Source organism: Sphaerodactylus townsendi, linkage group LG08, assembly GCF_021028975.2.
Source record: "Sphaerodactylus townsendi isolate TG3544 linkage group LG08, MPM_Stown_v2.3, whole genome shotgun sequence".
In the NCBI taxonomy this organism is placed as follows: Eukaryota; Metazoa; Chordata; class Lepidosauria; order Squamata; family Sphaerodactylidae; genus Sphaerodactylus; species Sphaerodactylus townsendi.
Window position 1 is genome coordinate 91,863,171 of NC_059432.1, and position 21,992 is coordinate 91,885,162.

Below are 21,992 nucleotides of genomic sequence, written 5' to 3' on the forward strand. Positions count from 1 at the left end.
AAAGAGATCTCTTGATGTCTGAAATTTGGGTGCTCTGTCTTCCCAGAGTACCAGGCTGACAGGTTTACATCATTCAGTATTACAAAGCAATCCTATAAATGCTTACACTTGAATTTTGATCATTTACTTTTCATCATTGCACATCAACTGGGATCCACCACTTTAGTGGTAGAGCACAATAAGCTTTCTGCACTGAAGGTGCAGAAGGTTCTCAGTTAAGATGGGGGGTAGAAATGCTGAGAAAGAGCTCTGCTTGAGACTATGGAGAACAGGTGACAGCTGGGCTAGACAGATCAAAGGCAACAGCTTAAGCTCCCCTATATTTAAAGTGAGAACCAGTGTGGTGAACTATAAGAACAAGTCTAGAATTCCTGGGCTCCTGCTAGGTAAGTCTGTCAAGCTGTCATTCTGTTAGCCTCGGCTCCCTGTGTAGTATAGCACAGCATGGTAAAGAACAGTGGACTCTAATCTGGAGAACTGGGTTTGATTTCTGCTGGGTGATCTTGGGCCATTCACAGTTCTCTCAGAATTCTCTCAGCTCCACTTATCTTACTGGGTGCCTGTGGTGGTGAGGGAGAAGACGATTGTATGCTGCTTTGAGATCCCTTTCAGTAAAGAAAAGCAGGATATAAAAACCATCTCTTCAAGCTGCAGTATGTGAGTGACTGCTAAAAGCACTGCAATTTTTTAAATTTTTATTTATTTAGAAATCTTATATGCTTCTTCTCCAGAGAGCCTTCTTGAAATGGCTTACCATGTCAAATATGACAAAATCTTAAAATAGCCTAAAAATCTTATGAAAGACCTACTCAGAGCATAAAAACCACACACAGAAAACATTTGGCAGCCTAAAATTAGTCCTGTTAAACAGTTCTCATGCTAGAAGAAGACTGTAAAAACAATTTGAGATCAACCCCTTAATTAAAATCCTGTATAAAATTAAATGTTTGGCCTAAAAGTGAGTAGGAGACGTGCCAGATGAGCTTCATAGAGCAGGGCAATCCTCAAGTAAGGCCTCTGGTCATGATCCACCTCCTCTCTGAAGCACAAAGTGGCACTTGTAAGGAAGGTTCCAACCCCATCAGCAAGAACTGATAATGTTTTAATTGTTTGCCTTGTAGGGAACCGAGAGTTTTCCACCTCTCCTTTTCTGGCCTCATAAATGTCACAGCCCTACATTGCACGGAAGAACAAAAGTTTAACAGTGGTGCTGAGGTAGTGGCATGCTCAAAGAGACAACCAAAAAAACCCCAAACTAAACAAAGAAATCAAGGTCCCCTCCAAAACGTACAAAAAAATGGAGGTGGCTTTTCTTACTATTCAAGGCCTTGTTTTGTCTCACTGGTATTTGGGGGTGCAGTCTGGCACAAAACAGGAGTGTTGTGGGATGATGAAGAATGTTAGATTTTAACCTGGGAGACCCAGGTTCAAGTCCTGCCTCCAGTATGAAGCTTTACCAGATGACGTTGGGCCAGTAACCTGGCTAATCTGCTACGCAGGGTTCTTGTGGGTGGTTGCAGCAGGTGAGGGCCATGTACCTTGCCTGGAGCTTCTGACAGGCAGAATGAGATAAAAAGAAGTAAAGAGAGACAGTGTAGTAAATGTTAGATGTAGTTGATGTCACTATTAATAAAGTGAACCCATCAAACTCACAAATATTATTTTCATTTTTCAGCGTTCGGCCACCAAAGAAAAGCTGGAAAAAGATATTTAACTTGTCTGGTGGAGAAAAGACACTTAGCTCACTGGCTTTGGTTTTTGCTCTTCATCATTACAAGCCAACTCCTTTGTATTTTATGGATGAAATTGATGCAGCCCTCGATTTTAAAAATGTGTCCATTGTAGCTTTTTACATATACGTAAGTACTGCGTAATAACCCTGGATCACCTGAACTAGTGTGTTGATTAATATTAAACAAGTTCTAGTTTTGCATAAGGGGTGGATCTTATCCAGTCTTATCATTCCACTGAGTAAAGGTGCACGATTGAAATACTTGCACGCCACCATTTCTTTTGGCTCTTTAAAGCCCTCCTCCAAGTTAAGCGGCTCTTCTGTTAGAAGAGGAGTTACTTTATCATTTTAATTAATCTGGACGAAGGTTCTGTGGAAGAGGTTGCATCCATTCTGCCATTGAAGATCTGAAAACTTCTTAATTTACCTGTCAGTTATCCTCTAGATCAGCGGTTCTCAACCTGTGGGTCGCAACCCATCTGTAAAATGGATAAATGTTAGGGTTGGGGGTCACCACAACATGAGGAACTGTATTAAAGGGCCATGGCATTAGGAGATTGAGAACCACTGCTCTACATTGTGGACAGTCTTGAAAAAAAATAGCAGACAGCTTTGCTAGATCAGGTGAAAGGTCCCATACAGACCAGCATCCCAGGAGTAAGGGGAGGAGTCTGCAGCTTAGTGGAAGAACCTCTGCTTTGCATGCAGAAGTTGAGTCCCTGGCATCTGCAGCTGGAAGGACCAGGCAGTAAGTGATGTGAAAGACCCTGAAGATCTGCTGCCAGTCTGAGTAGACAGTACTGACCTTGATGGCCTGATTCAGTTACCAGACAGCTTCATGTGTAAGTAGGGCAAGGAGACCCCCTCTGAATCTTCAAGGCTCCATTTAGCTCTGATGACTAAATTTTAATCCTGCTTTAAAACTGTCTAAACCGAATAGGTGTTAGGATGTTGTGGGTTTTCTGGGTTGTATGGCTGTGTTCCATTAGTATGTTCTCCTGATGCAGATGCAGGTGAAACGTCAGGAGAAAATACTATGGCCATACAATCCAGAAAACCCACAGCATTCTAGTCATTCCAGCCGTGAAAGCGTTCGACAGTTCATTGAATAGGCATTGCTTCCTCTTTCAGCAATCAATCATATAAATTCAAATCAAATCAATGTTATTACTGTCCAAAATGAGTACTATCCTGTACATTAATAATTCATTAGGTGAAAATTATTTTCTTTTGACAATCTGAACCTTTCGACAGTCCATTTCAGTGGGTAATGCCAAGTTCTAGGGTTATATGAAGGAGAAAAAAAATTTGCACGAAATGGATGTACCCTGATAAACCTCTTACCATTACTATTAAACAACCACCCTATAAAAGGACCTTAATAGATTATCTTGGGGAAGATTCTTCAACCTCTTAAAACATTTTCCCACTCTTACAGTATCACTTTTGAACAGGACAATGAAAATTGTGTACATTGTTCCACGTACAACTACATTACAGATAATTAGCAATAAAGTCCATTTATGAGAAAATACAATGAGCTTTAGAAAACTTGTGTACAAAGTTGGATCCAACTTTGCAAGGTGGGAGGCAGGAGGGTGCCTGTGAGGACAAGGAGAGTCCTCCCCATCTCCACAGGCACTCCCACATTTGCAAAGCGAGGATCCAAGCTTTACAAAGTGGAGAGAGGGGAGCCAGCAGGGGGCCTGTGAAAATGGGAAAAGTTTTCCATAGGCATCCCCACCTTTTTTCTTCTGTTCTCCCCATTTTTCTTTCTCTGCATCTCACTCTCCATGCTTCCACCCCTTCTCTCAATCTTCTCTTTTTGCCCCACTACCTCAGCTCTCTGTTTAACTTTTTGATGTGCTGTACCTTCTCTCTCTTTCTGCCCCCCCCCCCACCTTGTTCTCTTTCTGCACATTTATTGGGCCCTCTTTGCTCAGGAAAGGGCCCCTCGCAGAATTCTTTGCTTTTTCTGATATAATTCACCAAGCTGTTATATATACAGTTATAAAAGCACTGCCATACTGGTCACCTTATTTTCCTGCCTTTCCTGAATTGGCATATGTGGACAAACAGTACTTTAGAAATCATTTTATTATTAGTAATATTGCCCAAACATTTAATAGATCCAGCCAGTTTTTTCCTCAGGTCTGCCCAATTCCACTCCATAGTACAACCCCACCAAACACGGCTTTTGTCTGTGCAGGTCCCATCATCTCCAGGATATTCTTTTTTTGATGGTCAAAGAGGATTCTTCGTTCCATTTTCACCAACTCAATAAGTCAGAAATTATTCCACTTAAACTGGACAATGTGTTCCCCAACTATTAAAAATCCCCTAGGCCAGCGATGGTGAACCTTTTTGAGACCGTGCCCAAATTGCAACCCAAAACCCACTTATTTATCGCAAAGTGCCAACACAGTAATTTAGCCTGAATACTGAGGTTTTTGTTTAGAAAAACCGGTTGGCTCTGAGGCGTGCGTTACTCAGGAGTAAGCTTGGTGGTAGTCGATGACTTTGCTTTGAAGCAACCATGCAACTCTTCCAACAGGTGAATCACGAGCCTTGGAGGGTTTACTCAGAAGCAAGCCCCATTGCCAGCAACCGAGCTTACTCCCAGATAAAGGATTGCGCTTTAGTTTAACAGCGCTTAACAGGGTTATCTACACTACTTCCCCAAAACTAGGTCTTAGGTTTAATGCTAATAATCAAGCCGAGCGGCCCAGGCCAGCCTAATGTGTGGAGGGGGCATTCTGTTTGCGCGTGCCCACAGAGAGGGCTCTGAGTGCCACCTTTGGCACCCGTGCCATAGGTTCGCCATCACTGCCCTAGGCACTACTTTGCTTTTATCTGCAGGGCTCAGATGAGGACAGTTCAGAAAGGCTATCTTTTCCCCATCCTTCCCTGTAAGGAGAAGCCACTTGAGGACTTTGTCATTTACTTCTAAGCCAGCAGAAGAGGTTTTTGTCTTTCAGTGTATATGATTACCTCTACTAACACAAAATATATTTCAATTTTCAGGAACAAACAAAAAATGCACAATTCATCATCATTTCTCTGCGGAACAATATGTTTGAGATTGCTGATCGATTAATAGGCATCTACAAGACTTACAACACAACAAAAAGTGTTGCAACAAATCCCAAAGTAATTGCACTGAAAGGACTTGCTGAACTCGGCTCTGTTGGCTGCTCGTGACAGTGGAACCCACTTCCATTTTAACAAGTAGATTTTTCTGATAAATATTTTCTACTACTACACCATTTTTAAAAAAAACGTTTTAAAATGTAATATCTTAATTCTTCTGTAGAGACATCCTTCACCTCTGAAGTATTGCTTGATGTGTAACTGGATGAAAATAGTCTGTAGCTTAACAGTTTCAGTTCACTTTATAAGCAATAGATTTACTTGGGGATTGTACATTTTATACTGTGTTTTTATTTACATGTGCAATAAAAAATAAACTCATGATAAGTTTCTTACCCTCATGGGCTTCCTGGCTCTTTTGCCCAGCTCTTCTTTCTCTCCACCCCACCCCCCCAAAAATACAAATTGCAGCCACCTTTCTCCTACAGCAAAGGGATGTAAGGGTACCTTCTCATGGCTCCAGTTTGTTGTCTACAGGTACTGGGATATAACTGCCTCCCTCATGCAGGTATCTATTCTAGTGGGTGGTGGGGAAAGTATGGATAGTGCTGTAGTTGACACTAAACCATTTGAGATTCAGACTGAATAGGTGGCTTTCCAGCTTAAAAACTAATGATTCTTCCCAGAACAGGGCCTTTCTTGTAGTTAAGAAACTGTCTGGGCTGAGCTGTGCAGGGATATGTAGGATTTCTCAACCTCTCCCCCACCCCCCACCCCAATTAGTTCAGGATATGGAACTGCTCATAGCTCTGCCACCCCTCCCCAGTTTATAACACTATTCCCAGGCAAGAAGACTATTAGAGCAACAGCCACCTGCTCCAACTAGGCAAAAATGCCTTTGCTGAAGCTCAGTTCAAGACAGACCACCATAGTGAGTGGTCTCACCCCTCAAACCATGGCTGCAGGCAGTTTGTCCAGAGAGTTACCACTGTTGTGTCCAACTGCCAACCCTGTGCTTCAGAGGCATTTCAAAGCGAGCAGACTTAACGTTTAAAGCTCAGTGTAACTTCAAACAAAATTTGCATTTGGGGACAAGCTTACCCCAGCCATTATACATGCTAAGGGAGAGTTAAGCAGGGTATCAACTTTGATCTTGCACTGAGCTTCAGTGTCATCCACATAAGCAGAACAGCCCATTCTCAACCCATGTGATATTAGAGAGAAGACCTCTGCCAATCTCACTGTACCTGTGAAAAACAAAACAGCAATACATTTGAAGATCCTTGTTTGTATCTATCACTGGTTACATCATTTACACCTCATTCTTCCACAAGTTATACTAGCCACGTTTGTCAACTTGTAATCTGAAGAAACCTGCAATATACAAGTTACCATGTTTCCAGTTCTTGAAGTTCATCTAAGTTCTCTTCAAACTCAGTGACACAATAACAGCCCCCAGCTTGAGACAATAACGTTTCCTTCAAGAATATATAAATGAGCCACCCCTATAACAAGGTGTCACTTTTTTCAGGACGAATTCTAGCATAAAGGTGAATAACACTCTAGCCTCCAAAAGTTGCCTAAAATGATATTTTATTAAAACATTTGATAAAAATTACAAATCATGAATTCTTGAAACGGGTTAAGATTTTTTTTAAACTCAAGTCTTACAAAAATAACTTGTTACAAATTTTTCATATTTAATGCCATGAAGCCAAGTTTACTACTAGAAAAGGGCAAGAGCCCCAGATCCTGACAGCTTAGAAAAAGGACCTTAACTTCTCAAGTAACTGCATGGTGGCCAACTGTGATCCAATTATTATGCAGGCTGTTGTAACTTAGCAGGTTTCACCATACATGAACTGTCTGCCCAACTTCAGATTTCACAATAGCTGGGTGGAAACTAATAGTAATGAGACTGAGGAGTTTGAAAAAAATGTGACAATTCCTATTCAAAAGGTGCAAAAGCACAACCCATTCTGCTATTTTATTTAACAGCTAGGCAGTAGCTGTCCCTTGTACAGTAAAATGAAAGCACATTCAATCTTGAACAGAGTGAGATTGTAAGGGAGTGCCATTTGATAAACTAAGATGCATCTACAGTAGAAGAACCTAGTTGGCAGTGACAACTTCTAGTGTAGTGCTAACTACAATCCTTGTACGCTGGGGTTCAAAGAAGACAACCTTCCCTCCTGAAGCTTATCACAATAAACTTTGTGTAAGCTATCATGCCAAGAGTCAAAAGTGTGACTGGCTAGGGATGTATCTATCATCTCCATTGTTATTTATTACTCCCTAATCTCAAAAATGTAAGGTGCAAACCTTAGTGAACACAATGAACAGATACAGCAGGCGCTTCTAACACAAGAACTGGGAAAATATTTTCAAATATATTAGAAGTGACAGGTTCAAATTCCTGCTGAAATGAGCCCACAGATCTGTTGCAAAGATCCATGCAGTTAAGATCCATGCCAATTAAGTGATTTATTTCATAGTAAAGATGGTTAGAATTCTAAAGTATGTGAGAATGGCTACCCAGCTTGTAAATATCTTAAGTATTGCCTATAACAATATCTCTCGTTTCAATGTTACACTAAAATATACAGGAATATGTGAACACTTTCAAACAAAACAATCCAACAGTCTATACAATCAAGATGACATTCTTAAATACTAGATAGGTAAGCCTTCTGCAAATCTGCTTAATGCAATCATTAAAATACATTTGGCAATATTTCTAATGTTTAAATTTAACAAAAGAAGTCACCAAGTCAAAAAAAAATACTTCCTTACCCCTAAATGAAGTTTTAGGATTCAATATTCATTTTTTAAAGTTGTTTAGACTTTTCTTTTTTTTTAAATTCATTTTGCGATCTTTGGTCTTTTGTACACTAAGCATCTACAAAATTTAACAAAAGTTATAGGATCTGAAATATACACTAAAATGCTAGAATTTTCAATCAAGCTTCTTATGGGTGGAATGATGCATTTCAAGATGTGATGCTTATAAAAACTAGAGTTTGGAAAGAACAGGAGTTTCAATAGCGTTTCCCTGCTTCCCACCCTGCCCTGACTTGTCTCCTGAATTTCTCTTTGCAAGCTTCACTGGAGAGGTAGCAGCTTGTATTTGTATTCTAACACGGAAAGTCTGAGGAATCAATTTGATTTTTAGTAGAACATCCACATCAATACAAACGATCGTTGCTGTTTAGAAATGCTGGGTTACTTTGTGACCCAGCTGTCAATGCAATCTAAACTCGGCCTTTATTTCCTATGGTATCACCTTCAGCCACACACCATAAAAAATCTGCAAAACGTTTTAACCCAATTTATGCTGTTTCTTGTCCTGCCTTCTCATAGAGCTGCTCCCACTATGAGAAATATTCATATGGAAGAAGAAGCTACTTTACACAGGTATTCAAACAGATTACAGCTGTGGCACACAACTTCCACTGCAGTCTGCAACCTATTATTTGAGTCATAATACAATTTTTGAAAGACATTCAGAACATAAGGGAAGGCAACTTCATGTATGGCTGAAAAGAAGCGGGTGTTAAAAAAGAAAAAAATGGCCACAACCAATGAAATTATGAGAAACTTTAAGGTCCGGAGTTGTTTATGCTTACTGCTTCTCTTTTCATGGCCATGACACACTTTTCCTTTAGGTATCAGCTTTATCTGAGGAGCAACAACTTTATCAATTTGACGAATTTCAGTTTTCGTCCACACGTCTTTTAACACCTGCCCAATTCGAGGGTAGATTTCTACAGGCTTAATACTTGGTAACGGCTTTTCCTTCAAAACCTTGACTCGCTGACGAACATCCTCAACTTTTTCTAGAAAAAGAAGAGGGGACTCTTCCTCCTGAATGGATGTATTCAAAGACATTAATTCAAGTTGCTCTTCTCGTATTCCTTTCATTCTTTCTATGAGCGGCTCGTATTCTGCAGCAATCTGTGTATTTACTTCATCTAGAGTTGCAAGCAAAGCTTGCTTTTTATGATCTAATACATCATTCAGCCTCTTAAAATACTGCAGCACAGTTTTCTTGTCCTCTTGAACAATGATTTCACAATGAGCTTTCTGCTCCTCCAAGTTTTCAATAAGCAAACAAACTTCACTCCAGTATTTATCAGTCAACTGCTCAAGAAGTTTGCTAGGAGTTTCCTTTTCTTTCATGTAGGCACTTTGAAGGTCATCTATAGGATGGCCATGATGTTTTCCTATTGTAAGGCAGTGGCCACATACCAGTCTTTTGTCTAAAAGGCAGTAAACATTTAGTGGCTGTCCGTAATGTTCACAACATGTTGCCACATCTGGATGGTCTTCTTGCTGGTATTTTTCAATGATAGCCTTTAATGCAAAGTTTATAGGCAACGAGTCTGTACCAGATGGAGGGATTTCAACAATGCTCCTACAGTTGGGACACTTCAGGGGAAGCCTTAAAGGCCTCCATATGGAAAAATTGCTTGATAACTGAAGAACACTTTCCAAACAGTTTCTACAAAATGTATGTGAACAGGGCAGTACACGGGGATCTTCATATATACTGTAACAAATTGAACAAGTAAGTTCCTCTTCAAAATGATACATTTCCTTAAAAGGGGAGGGGGAAAGAAATGATTAATTTACAGACAGACATTATCATAACTCACTTAAAGAAAATCAGAGTTTTAGTTACGCCTATGTCAATGCACACTTGGCACCATTTTTAAAGCAAAAACTAAAGTAAGCCATTGGAAATTGTGATGAGGTATATTAAAAATGGGCTCAAACTCATGTTAGCTATTGAGACTGAAGTATAAAGTCTGAAAAATATAATACTTTGGTCTTATGAGTATCATGACACCTTGGGGACATTTTTTGTTTGTTTTCTATTTGGGAGGGTGGTCACGTTACCTGTGGGGATCCTTAGCTTAATCAAACATCCTTGATTTGATACCTATCCAGCTGTCACAGTGGCCAGCCAAAACTCATTCTAGAGAAAAATCAAAGGGAAGGTGACTGGGAACAGTTGTTGCCTTAGTACCCAAAAATCTGGACTGAAATTGTTAATGGGGCAGAGGGTGTACTGATACCAAGCAAATAGGGTCCTGCTGCCAACAACTTATGACTTTATGGCTGTCCTCTGCCACAGAAACCTTGGCACTACAGAAAAACAGTTCAACAAAATACAGAAAAATCAAGAGAAGGAACAGTGAACTGTGTGGGCATGAATTTAAATCTGAAAATCAGTTCACAGAAGAATATTCCTAAATGTTGACATGGCAGACAAGATAACTAAAGAAGAAGTCATGATTCTTCCACCTTTGGCATGCACAACTGGGGCTATGCCTCTGAAAGGTAAAAAAAATTGCACTTAAAAGTTACATCTAATATGAAACAGGAAAATAAAATCTGTCCCCCATTTACCCAATAGAAAATGATCTTCAGATCCAAACTTACGCATTCTAGTTTTAGAGTGTGAAACGTTCAAAATATTTTAGTTATTGTCATGAAGCAAAACTTTTTAAATTGACTTTAACAACATACCACTTTTTTGCCAAAATTCTGAAAGGAGGTCTACAATGTATATTATTTATAATGTGTTTTACAACAATGTGTCTGCTTATTTTCTGAGATTTGAGAAAACACCATACTTTGATAACTATGCTCAACAATTGTTATCATAATACAGTATCTTCATTTTACAATGATACAGCGACACAAAGAAAAGACCTGCATATTTAAAATTTTAAACATAAGCGGCAGCTGAGCCTTGGACAAAAGTCTACTTTAAATGACTGATAAGACAAAGATAATGAAATAAATTCCAACACTCACCACTGAAAAGACAGTGAACTGGTACAACCAAAGGATCAAGTATCTTGCACAAATAAAGGATCTCTGTTTATCTGGAAGAAAAAATGAAGAATTAGTTATGAATCTCAGTTTGCTACGATAGGGTATTTGAAGCTGCAGTCATGAGAAGCAAAGCCTTTTTTCTTAACTATGGTAGATTTTTAAGAATCTTACTTATTCACAAACAGGCTGATCCTGCTTAGGTGAAACAAATTGGTACTAGAAGAAAGGTTTGCCTCTAAACTGTCACCACTTTGTAACTTCAGAGTAATTATATAGGAAGAAAAATGGACTCCACCTTCACTTTTACTGTTAACCACTGATTTCCCTCTGCAGCTAAAATGAGAGTTCTTTATCCACATGATTATGAATTCCAGTTTCAATGAAACACACAAGATTTTAGTTCATGGACATTGTATTAGAAAATGTCCTAGAACCAAAATGTTTAGAAGCTTTTATTACATTTCTAGGCTGTCTTTCCAATTGTCATAAAGAATCAGCTTTCTTCTCAAGCACTTGTCAAGGAACTTCTTCCATTTCACTAAGAGCTGCAACCAAAAGCTGAAATAATGCATAATAAGTCTTGTCAACAAAGATTTATCAGACTTACTTAAATTGCATTTTAATAAACTGTGCTGTCTGGAAGAACGACAACTAATAAATGTTTTACATAAAGTAAATATCCAGTGTAGCAGAATTAGCTATATATTATAGAAACATTACAAGATGCACACGGAGGACTGTAACCATTTTAGGCCAGTTTTAATCATTTAAGATTTTTCATCAATACACTGTATCTGAATCTCTCAGAGGAAGGCAATCTATAAATGAACCAAGTAGCTAAACAAATAACCCCTTATCCTGAATTGTTTAAACCTGTTCAGGACAAGAATCAGTCCAATAACCATATCTCAACTACTTTGGTCAGTTGCTTCCACCCTGATAGGTTGAACAGCTGAAAGATCACGATCCAGAATACTAACTATGATAGGAGGGATATCTATATTGGGGGGTGGGGGGTGCATAAGGAAAGAATGACTTGTAACAGTCACGGAACAGGAGGAAGGAGATACTAACGAAACGAGATCGTTGTGCTTCGGGATGGGGGTGGGAGTCTCACTTCCCGTCCTCAAAGGATTCAAGGCTGTACAAATCGATACACCCTACTAACCATCCTCTGCTCAGTCCTCCCTTATTTATCCCCCCCCCCCCGCCGCCGCCCACAAGAATACGAGGCAACAAGGCAGCGGACATCTACCCAGTCCCTCCCCGTTCCCCCGACCCGATCCCGTCAAGTTATCCCCCTCCCCAAATTAGAGACTCACCTCAGACAACAGTCGCGTCGAGGCAACCCCTGCCCCGCCTATCCCGACAGCTCCTAAACGCGGCTGTAGCGGCGGCTTCCGACCTCTTCCAATCAGAGCCGCCGTGAAAGAGAAAGGGAAGGGGTTACGGCGCTCCAGGTTGCGCATGCGCATTAGGTCGTCCGCGAGGCCTCGAACCAATCGGGAGCGACGGAACGGTCAGTTCAAAAGTAAACGGCGAGGGACTCAGCCCAACTGCTTCGAACGCCCAGCCCCCACCCCGGTTGGCGAGGGATGGATTCACTCTCGCGTTAACGTTTTTCACGGGACTAGAATACTGAGCAGCCCGCTGAGTATTGCCAAGGAGTTGTCCTCGTGCGAGGCAAAGTGTTATTTCCCAAAATGTTTTTATAGCCCAAAGCGAGTTGCGAAGCCCTGTTTAATTTTTCCTTCCCAGGTTTTCGGACTACAGCCTTGCCCGAAGTGATGCTTGTTCCTTCTAGTTGCAGCACCTGGTGAACATTACAAGCGTTTTAATTATTTGGTTATCAGACCGACCTCCCACCGTTTACAATAGCTCAGAGCTCATAATGCTATAAATTAAATGCACTAAATGCACTAAATTAATACAATAAATTAAAATACCATACTGTACATGCAATAATGACTCATTGCACCTTTGAATAACAAAATCCGGGGAGGATGGGATGATGCAGTTGAACTGGTACACATTTTAATTGGTGTTAACATCAAAAAAAGTTGGGGGGAGTAAAAGCTGGATCTCTAGGGTTTTTGGTTTTTTTAAAAAACTGTATATATATGTATATGTGTGTGTGTGTGTATATAAGAGTAGAAGAGGCAGATTTTCAGCTGCTTTTTATAAATGAGTTTACTAACTATTAGGCTGTTTCTGCACGAACGGTCCTGGTAGGGGCAGGGAAGACAGCGCAGCTTGCGCGGAGGCTGCACCATCGCCCAAACGCCTTACCGTACCTCCGACCTTCCGGCGTATTGCCCAGGCCAGGAGACACGCCCCCCTGCCCTGCGCGACAGCTCTGGAGTCGCAGGGGGGGGGTGTCCCCTGGCCTGGGCAACGTGCCGGAAGGTCGGAGGGACAATAAGGTGTTCAGGAAAGGGGGGGAATGGCGCCTTCCAGATGCTGCCGTTCGCATGGCAGCGGTTGGAAGCCACTGTTTCTGAAAACCTCCTGAGCGAGGTTCGGAAACAGTGGCTTTGTGCTGCTCGGGGGTTGTGAGGCTGCCCATGCGAACCCCTCCCCAGGGATGCTGTTTTTAGCATCCCTGGGACGCTGTATTCCGCCTGTGTGGAAACAGCCATAGAGAGGGTTAAAATAAGAAATCCTATCTTTCCTGTTACACATCTACATTACTGTATGTTTGGTTACATCTTGGTACTTATCTGTTGTCTCACACAATGTCATCTACCTCCTCTCTCTGTTACTATCGGGGTAATCCTCTCTGGTGTCATGTCTGCTCAAACAAAGAAACAGAGTTAACTTTATAACTTCAGATGTAGTGGTTACTAACATGTAAGCAATGGCTATCTGACCAATAGCTAATCAGTAGATCAGGTTATAAACAGTGACTTCAGCAACTTGCTTACATACGAACAGTTAACCCTTTTATAACTGAGTTGTGACAGACACTTGCAAAATCCCAAAACGCATCCAGTACTTTGCGGCACTAAAGCGAGAACATGAATCCAAACCATGAATCCTCATCAATTCATATGACCTTTACAATGAATACAATAAACCACCATCATATTATAGAACATGGCTTAGCCTATAGGCAGCATCACATGGCTTAGCCTATAGGCAGTATCCACCACTTTGTGACACAAAAGTCATCCCAAACTCACCACTGAATCACATGACCACAAAATGAACCACAAAAAATACAGATCCTTTTCTTTGTAATTTGCCTTGCGTATGTGTGTTAAGGCTGTCAAGTCATTTCATGGCAATCTTAACGAATCAATGTACTCCCAAATGTCCTATTGTTAACAGCCTTGCTGAGGTCTTGCAGACTGAGGGCTGTAACTTCCTTTAGAGAGTTAGTCCATCTCATGTTGATCTTTCTCTTTTCCTGCCTTCAAATTTCCTTAGCATTGTCTTTTCCAGTTACTCTTATTTGTATTTTTGGTACTCCATGGTATCTGTAAAATTCTAATCCACCACTAAATTTCAAGTGAATCTACTTTCTTCATTGCCCAACTTTTACACCCATACGTAGTATCAGACAATACCATGATATCCATTAACCTGATCTTGATCTCCAGCAACACATCTTTATACTTAGGAATCTTCTATAGGTCCTTCATGGCTGCCCTTTCCAGTCTCAATCACCTCCTGGTTTCTTGATTGCCTTTTGATTGTTGCCTTTCTGATTTCTTGATTCCCTTTTGATTTATGGTGAAGCCAAGGAATAGAAAATCTTGATCAGTTTCAGTTTCTTCACTGTCAACCTTAAAGTTGTCTAATTCTCCAGCAGTCATGACTGTTGTTTTTTTGATGTACAGCTGTAATCCTGCTTTGACACTTTCTGCAGTAACCATAAGCAATAGTCATTCCAGGTGTTCACTATTTTCTGCCAGTAATGGAAAGTGCTGGCAAGTCACAGCTAACTTATGGTGACCTTCAGGGTTTTCGAGGCAAGAGATGTTCAGAGGTGTTTGCCATTGCCTGCCTCTGTGTCAGCTGAGAGAACTGTGACTTGTCCAAGGTCATCCAGAAGGCTTCATGTGGAGGAGAGAAGAATCAAACCTATTTGCTTGAATAGAATCAGAAAAACATGATGATCTACAAGCCTGACATTATCTATGTACCAAGATAAGATATAAAAGCACACAGTACAGCTAACTTGCTGATGCTAGCTGGGGTCTGATCACTGATTGGAAGAGAGATTTAGGAACTCCATCTACTCCTGAGTTCCATAATGGACAGAAGATGGAATACAAAATGTAACAAATAACTTGGTGCTAAGCCTGAGAAAATGTGATTTGCTTCCAAGTAAGCATGTGCTGGATCTCAATCTTAGGAGATAAGTACAGAATAACAAAGTCACATGGTTAGCACGGTTTCACTCTTTTATTCAAATGACTATAGCAATTATCTGATGAGTTGTAACAGCAATCCTGGTCAGAATCTGCCTTGCAGCGCCTAACTAGAAGATGAAAGTAAAGAATACAGAGTATTCCCTCTCCTGGACATTGTAGGGAAATGCATATTTCAGAGAAAGGATAAATTATATAGCTTTCATTCACTGACAATGTGATCTACCATCTGTTCCAAGTAATCCTCAAGACTTCATAAATGAAAGATCTCATGTATATTTTCATGTATATTGTACCAACGAGATTATTTTTAATTTATTGAATCAAGCACAAGAAAAAATTCAAACATACTGAGAGTTGTCTGCTGAAGTAATCCTGAACAAGCAAATAATGATATAAATTTGCCACTGTGCTATAAATAATGATATGCTTATCTTTCCAGAAGACATAACCATCTGTCTATCCTGATAAAATTAAATTTATATTTTAAAGCCTGTCATGTAAACATCTGGGAAATGTCTGGAATTATGTCTGGAAAGATAAAATCCTCTCTCATGTCTCTTTAAGTATAAAAATGTTAACAATATAAACTCATGCTTCCTCTAACTGGTGTTGTTATCTGACACTATGTAATCTTAATTTTGTCTTTGAATAGACTATGTCAGAAAAAGTTTGCATTTTCAATTTGGGGTTTTTTGTTTGCTTTCTACAGAACAAGCTGATCATTAATGTAATTTTAATTTAGTGTAAAATTTTTGAGCCTTACTTTCTTATTTTCAGAGTAGCTCACTTACAATTTGGTGTGGTTCCATATGCCATTTCCTCCAGTACAGTACAATCCTACAGCAGACTTACACCCATCTTACTCAATGAATTTAAAATAGTTTGTTTAGGATTGAGGTGTTAGGATTTTAAAACAAACATATTTACCTTATTTGTGTTCTGCCATCCTTCCAAGAAACTCATGCATGGGGCTTTTCCTATTTTATCCTCACAATGACCTTGGGTTAAACTGAACATTGAACGCAGCAGGATATATTGGGGATTTGAACCAGCTTTTCTAAGTCCAACATCCAGTATTCCACACTAGTTCCACAATGCTGGTCTCTGCTGAAAACGTATCTATAGAATTCTGCAATATTGTTATTGGTCTTGAACTGTGGTCTTGAACTGTTGGATAAGATGAACAACAATAAGTTTTGTCGAAGGCTTTCATGGCCAGACTCAACTGGTTGTTGTGGGTTTTCCAGGCTGTGGGGCCGTGGTCTGGTAGATCTTGTTCCTAACGTTTCACCTGCATCTGTGGCTGCTGGCTGGCATCTTCAGAGGTGTATCACAGAGAGAAGTCTGTTATACACTGTGTCCAGAAGTCTGTTATATACTGGACACAGTGTATAACAGACTTCTCTCTGTGATACACCTCTGAAGATTTAACTCCCGAGGGATATTGCAGGACATAAGACTGGGTGTGAGCTGGGTGTGAGTGGAGAAGAAGCTGGGTGTGAGTGGAGAAGAAAGTACTTGATCATTACCTTGTTACTGAAATGGGACAGGGAACCGCTGCAGCAGGGATGGAGTAATAGAAGGTGGCTGAATCTCCCCCTACCATATTACAGCCATCCAGGCTTTACTGTGATCATTCCCAAAAAATTGGAGGAAAGCTAATTTGCAAAAAATCAGAAAAACCCACACAGGAAAACAGGTTCCTTTATCACGACTTCATTATACATTTGCTGCGCAGAAGGGAGCCTGTGTTTGTGCACTATATAATTTTTTTTTATCACAAAGTTCTTTGTTTTTAGAACGAGTTCCTGTTAAATTTATGTGAAGCCAACTCGAGCCAAGAGGAAAGGAGGCGGAATATTTCTTTACCACATATATTTTTTAAAAAGAACAAAAAACTTCTATAAATTCTTATTGTGCTTCGTGGAAACAAGGAAACCTGAATCCCTTTCAGTTTCTCGGGGGGCGAAGAGTGCTGAGCGGGGAAAGCGAGTTAAGTGGGTTCCGCACAGCATATTTATAACGAGTTGCAACCGACTGCACCTCGTTATAAATATGTTGCGCGGAATCTACCGCCTTTTTCACGCCTTCGCCCGCGTCCCTCCGTTACCCACAATCCCCTTCGGAGCCGAAGTCCCCTCAGGGCCCCGAAGCTTCTCTGAGGCGAAGGCGCCGCTCTCCTGATGGCTCAGGCTGCGCTGAGCGGCCTCGGCCTGGAGCCCAGGAAACTTCGGCGGCTTCTACTGAACCGCCAAAGCCGGCGAGAGGGCAGCTTGGCGGCGGCCCTGGTCCAGAGCATGGCGCTGGCCGTGATCAGCACGGCGGGGGCCTACCCCAGCTGGGTGCTGGTGACCAGCAAGAGGCAGCAGGTGGTGCTGGGCGCGGCCTGGGCCATCTCTCAAGCCGACCCTCCTCGGCGCTCCCCGGTGCTCGGCCCGAGCGGGGGCCCCCTCATGATGGCCATCGCCTTCTGCTGCCTCTGCAGCGTGCTGACCGGCGCCACGGCCATCGGCTTGGATTTCCTGGGCCGGCGCCACGGCCGCCGGTTGGCCCCGCTGCTCCACGGCCTCACGGCGGTGCTGATCACCTGCGCGTCGGCCTTCGGCTCCAGCCTCTTGGGCCTGATGCGGGGCCGGACCCGCCGCGAGCCGGAGCTGCAGCCTCTGAACTTTCGGGTCACGCCGGGGCAAAGCCTCTTCTTGTCCTTCTTGGCCTGCGCCTTGGCCGCCACCGCCACGGGCTTGAGTTGCTCGTCGCCGGCCCTGGTGGCGCCCGCCCGTTCCTCGCGGGACTTGGGGCGGGTTGGGAGGCGCCGGGACTCCAGCCGCACCGACAGCGATGACTCGCCCGTCCCCTCTCCGAAGTATTACCCGTGGCAGGACGACCGGTTCCTCGACTCTCTGGACAACGACAGCAGCTCGCAGGACGACGGGGAGCGTCCCGGGCCGGCGGAGTGGGTCGGCTACGTCCGCCGGGAGCTACCTCAGACGCTGTGGAGATGGTCGTCACGGAAGAAGCCGCAGCCGGCTAGCCCAGCGGGAGAGACCTGCTGTTCAGGGGAAGAGGGGGCCGCGGGGAAGAGCCGGGGCCCGCAGCCCTTGCCCCAGAGGGGGATCCTGGGAGGACTTCTTCTGCCCCGCTTCGGGGAAAAGGAAAGGGGCCGAGAAGATCCAGGCAGAAGCGGCGCTGAACTTCAGGTCTCTCTTCAGTCGGAGAATGAAAAGTGAAGAGAAGCCATTCGAGACTTCTGAAAGCCAGACGGCTGAAGCCGGCTCAGTAGAAAGCCAGGACAGGGAAAAATCGGACCCCCGCCCCCTACACACACACATACTACATAGCTGTAAAGGAGATTAATCCCAGGAGGAAGGAAAGGTTTTAAAAGTCAAGAACCCTGACCACGGAGAAGGGGGAAGCCAGAAACTATCCAGTAGGGCGCTTGTGCATTTAAGCTTCAAAGAAAAGTGCAGAAGTTGATGGTCAGCTAAGGGGTGGGGGGTTATGGCCTCTTTACTGGAATGCCCTTCAGTAAACTAATATTTGTAAGTCCTCCTTGGGAAAATACTGAATGGAACTTGTGTTTCCATCTAGGAATAATCCTGTACAGGAATAAGGTATTCTTGTTTCCTATGCAAACCTAGTACTTCCATATAAAAGTCCCTGCCTGCACCTTGCTATTTATTCTATATATTATATGTTACTTCTAATAGAAATAGAGCCAAGCCTGGTGCTCACTTCAGTAGCTGAATCTACTTGGAAGACGAGAACATAAGTACATCCACGTTCAAATCCAAGGGAAGCTTGCATTACATCTAAAAGAAATATGTCATATGAAAACAATGGAAAACAAAATGCAGCACTTTTTGAAGATAACTTAAGAGACTTTTATAGACTGTTGAAAAAGTTTGATATTTTGAAATGTTTGTATTTTAAATTTTATTGCAGTTTACTTACACTTAATAAAAATCTAAATGTGTATTTAGAGATTTTCAAATTAATCTCTTGCTGTACAAAAGTCACCCTTACTCACATACACTGGGGGGGGGGTTGATTTATGGCCATGACACATATTCTATACAGTAAATGAAGTGACTAAATGATGCTTCAATGCTGAAACAAAATTTCTGTGCAAATGATTGCTTCTCTAGCATTTGCATCCCCTCCAAAAAAAGGGTACTTGGATCTGAGAAGGAACAAAAATTTCTTGAAGAACATAATCCTTCCAGCCTTCTGTCCTTGTTGAAAATGTTTCCCATGACCCAGATATACCTCTTGAGCCTCCTCCCTTTCCATCCACATCCAGATCATTGCCAGAGTTAGTTGGCTTATCATTTTTTGGCAATTGGGTTACTCTATTAGCTTACATCACATTTGGCATAGCCAAATTTAGAAGTTTGTCCCTTCAACTTGTGCAAAGCCTGCATTTTCCTTGATAGTGACAATTGAAATATCCCCTGCATCTTTTCTTTCGGATAGCTCTCATCAGTTAATTACATGCCTACCTGTGGTGTTGTTTGTGTAGTGTTTTAAACCATCTTGACCAAATATGGTTCCAAAAGTAATCTGTAGCACTATTTAAAATCAAATTAAAAAATTACCTTGCAGCAATCACCACCAGTCAGTGAGACTCCTAAACTGATCTGAAAGAGCTTCAAAGAGGGAAGTACTCTCACTTCTCAATCTCACATCTGATGGACCAACAGCTCAAAAGGCCCTCCATCAGTTCCCAGTCAGCCAAACTTGTAAACGTTTTAAACTGGGTCCTGGCTGAACACAGCATATGTTGCGGTTCAGATTATATGGATGGGGGCAGGGGGGCAGTCTGGAGTGAAATTATTTTAGACTTGGCTTAAAGAGCATATTGGAATCTTTTTAGTTGGCCATGTATGTAATTCGATCATAACTAACTTACCTTTATGCCTATACTCTAGACTTCTGAGCCTGTCATGGCATCACTGAGTGGAGATGGTCCTTCAAGTGTTCTATGACCATAATTTAGATGGCTATTACTGTATGTACATGTCAGAATAGGGTTTTTTTCCCAGCAATGGCATCCATGATGTGGTCATCTCACACTCACATACAAGTTATGTCAAATTGTAATTTTTGTGTGTATAACTTACAAGAAGGTTCATCTAGTACTTTCAGCCACATTTGTTGGTTCAAGATTTCCAACCTTACTGCTCAACACTTGAGTACCTGGCCTAATTTCCATTTTAATTTTGCATAAACTAACATACTGCTTCCCTTTTCCTATTCTAGTTAGGATAGCCTCATTCATATTTCTTCACTTGCTCCCATCTGTCCTAAGTAGGCAATAGCTTACTGGCAAAGTATGTGCTCCTAAATGCTCCCAAACCTCTAGTTAAGTTATTAGATACTAGGGTTTGGGGAAATATTTGCTAGTCAGTTTCAGCTTAATAAACCATACTAAATTTCCAAGGACCTGCAAATAAAAAAAATGTTCATCTGTACCCACCTGCCCTCAAGTGTTTACAAATCTTTCAGATCCTTTGTCTTTTCCATTTTTGCCTGGATGTTTGAAACCATCAAGATCATTCAACAGGCGATCAAACCTGGGACTGTTTCCAAGCAAAGCATGTGTTTTAATACTAAGCTGTGTTACTGAGTTTACAAATGTTCTGGGAAGAAATCATATGCCTTCTGGATTCCATATAAAATTATGTCAAGAAACTATGGACTCTGCAATCCAGTTGAATTCTACGCAGGAACAAGCACTCTCAGCTTTTCAGCCACATTCTACCTTTTCAGTTTTTCTCCAGGTATCTGAAACCTTATCACTCTTGGGCTTTCGTGCAAATTGTGTTGGCCAAGAACTGCAAGGAAAGTGACTCCTTCAATAGAATTCCATTATAGAGAAATAATTTTTCCATCTATATATACAGGCCCTTTGAGATTCCAAATACCTTGAACTCTTAAGTAGTAAATGAGAATCTAAACAGTAGTGCTCATACCCAAAAGCAGCACTGTGCTTGTCTGTAAATGGGTATCATAATGTGAATATTAGTACTGGACATGTTCAGCCACACAAGTCACAGAAAAATATTTAAAATAGCAGCAGCAGTAGTAGTGAGAACAAAGGTGTTATCTTGAGTGTGTTATATTTGAGTTGGGTATCCAGATCACCAGTGTCAGTCTGGTAGCATTTTGCAAAAGAAAGTTTGCATAAAAATACCTTAAACAAAGTTAACTGAAATCCATGGAAAGATTTGCTAGTTTAGTTTCATTTAGCATGCATGAATAGTATTTCATAGTTCATAAATAGTATTTTGAAATACCTAATTGTTTTGGTAGTATCTAATACAGTGGTTCTCAACCTTCCTAATGTAGCGACCCTTTAATACAGTTCCTCATGTTGTGGTGACCCCCAACCCTAACATTTATCCATTTTACTAATGCAGAGAGTCTTAGGCAACCCCTGTGAAAGGGTCATTTGACCCCCAAAGGGATCCCGACCCCCAGGTTTAGAACCACTGATCTAATAGCTATGCTGTAATACTGCTATTACTTTGACAGCTAGAAAAGTTTGGGAGGGGTAGGTGTGTTGGAAGATTAAGATGACAGTATGCATGATTTGAGAACATTTACACTGTTCATGCAGTTGTATATTTGTTCAACTGAACAAGAGAGGACCTTTAACTGCAAGTGTGTTTCTTTGTTTAAAATTAGTCATTGGAAATTAGGATCATAAAAGGTTGAAATAATTTGAGGGAAAAGGAATTATGGAATAAACCAGGAAAAAAAGCTTCTTGATTACATGGTGATATGCAGATAGTTGCTGAAAGGCAGTGTCAAAAAAGGGGAAAAGAATTACAGAATAAAAAAATTGTACAGTGGTTTTGTTCTACTTGATTACCCATCAAGTGAAGGCTGTGATCCCAGAATCTACAAATACTTGTTTAGTCAAAGACACTCACACCACTATAACA

At 41.4% G+C, this 21,992-nt stretch overlaps 2 protein-coding genes across 6 annotated transcripts in view; one reads left to right on the forward strand and one right to left on the reverse strand.

Annotated features, from left to right (window-relative positions):
• SMC4 (structural maintenance of chromosomes 4) overlaps positions 1 to 5,223 on the forward strand; it is a 54,890-nt gene extending 49,667 nt beyond the window's left edge. For all 4 annotated transcript variants that reach the window (XM_048506017.1, XM_048506015.1, XM_048506018.1 and 1 more), the window contains exons 23-24: positions 1,676 to 1,859; positions 4,757 to 5,223. In XM_048506017.1, coding sequence (XP_048361974.1) covers positions 1,676 to 1,859; positions 4,757 to 4,933 — 361 coding nt within the window. In that variant the 3' untranslated portion in view covers positions 4,934 to 5,223. The remainder of the gene's footprint in view (positions 1 to 1,675; positions 1,860 to 4,756) is intronic.
• A 1,175-nt stretch (positions 5,224 to 6,398) lies between these two features.
• Positions 6,399 to 14,673, reverse strand: TRIM59 (tripartite motif containing 59). Of its 2 annotated transcripts, XM_048506119.1 has the most exons (4): positions 13,849 to 14,673; positions 11,989 to 12,479; positions 10,646 to 10,716; positions 6,399 to 9,418 (listed from the first exon to the last, which is right to left on the reverse strand). In XM_048506119.1, exon 4 carries the CDS (start codon positions 9,413 to 9,415, stop codon positions 8,207 to 8,209), a length of 1,209 nt encoding a protein of 402 aa, XP_048362076.1. In that variant the 5' UTR covers positions 9,416 to 9,418; positions 10,646 to 10,716; positions 11,989 to 12,479; positions 13,849 to 14,673; the 3' UTR covers positions 6,399 to 8,206. The 2 variants fall into 2 exon arrangements, with proteins under 2 accessions (XP_048362076.1, XP_048362077.1); XM_048506120.1 differs by lacking the exons at positions 11,989 to 12,479; positions 13,849 to 14,673 and adding an exon at positions 11,741 to 11,879.
• Between the last annotated feature and the right edge of the window lie 7,319 nt (positions 14,674 to 21,992).

Bases quoted from the DNA above. Each gene is read 5' to 3' on its own strand.
- TRIM59 (XM_048506119.1), bottom strand. From the start codon at position 9,415: ATGTATCATTTTGAAGAGGAACTTACTTGTTCAATTTGTTACAGTATA.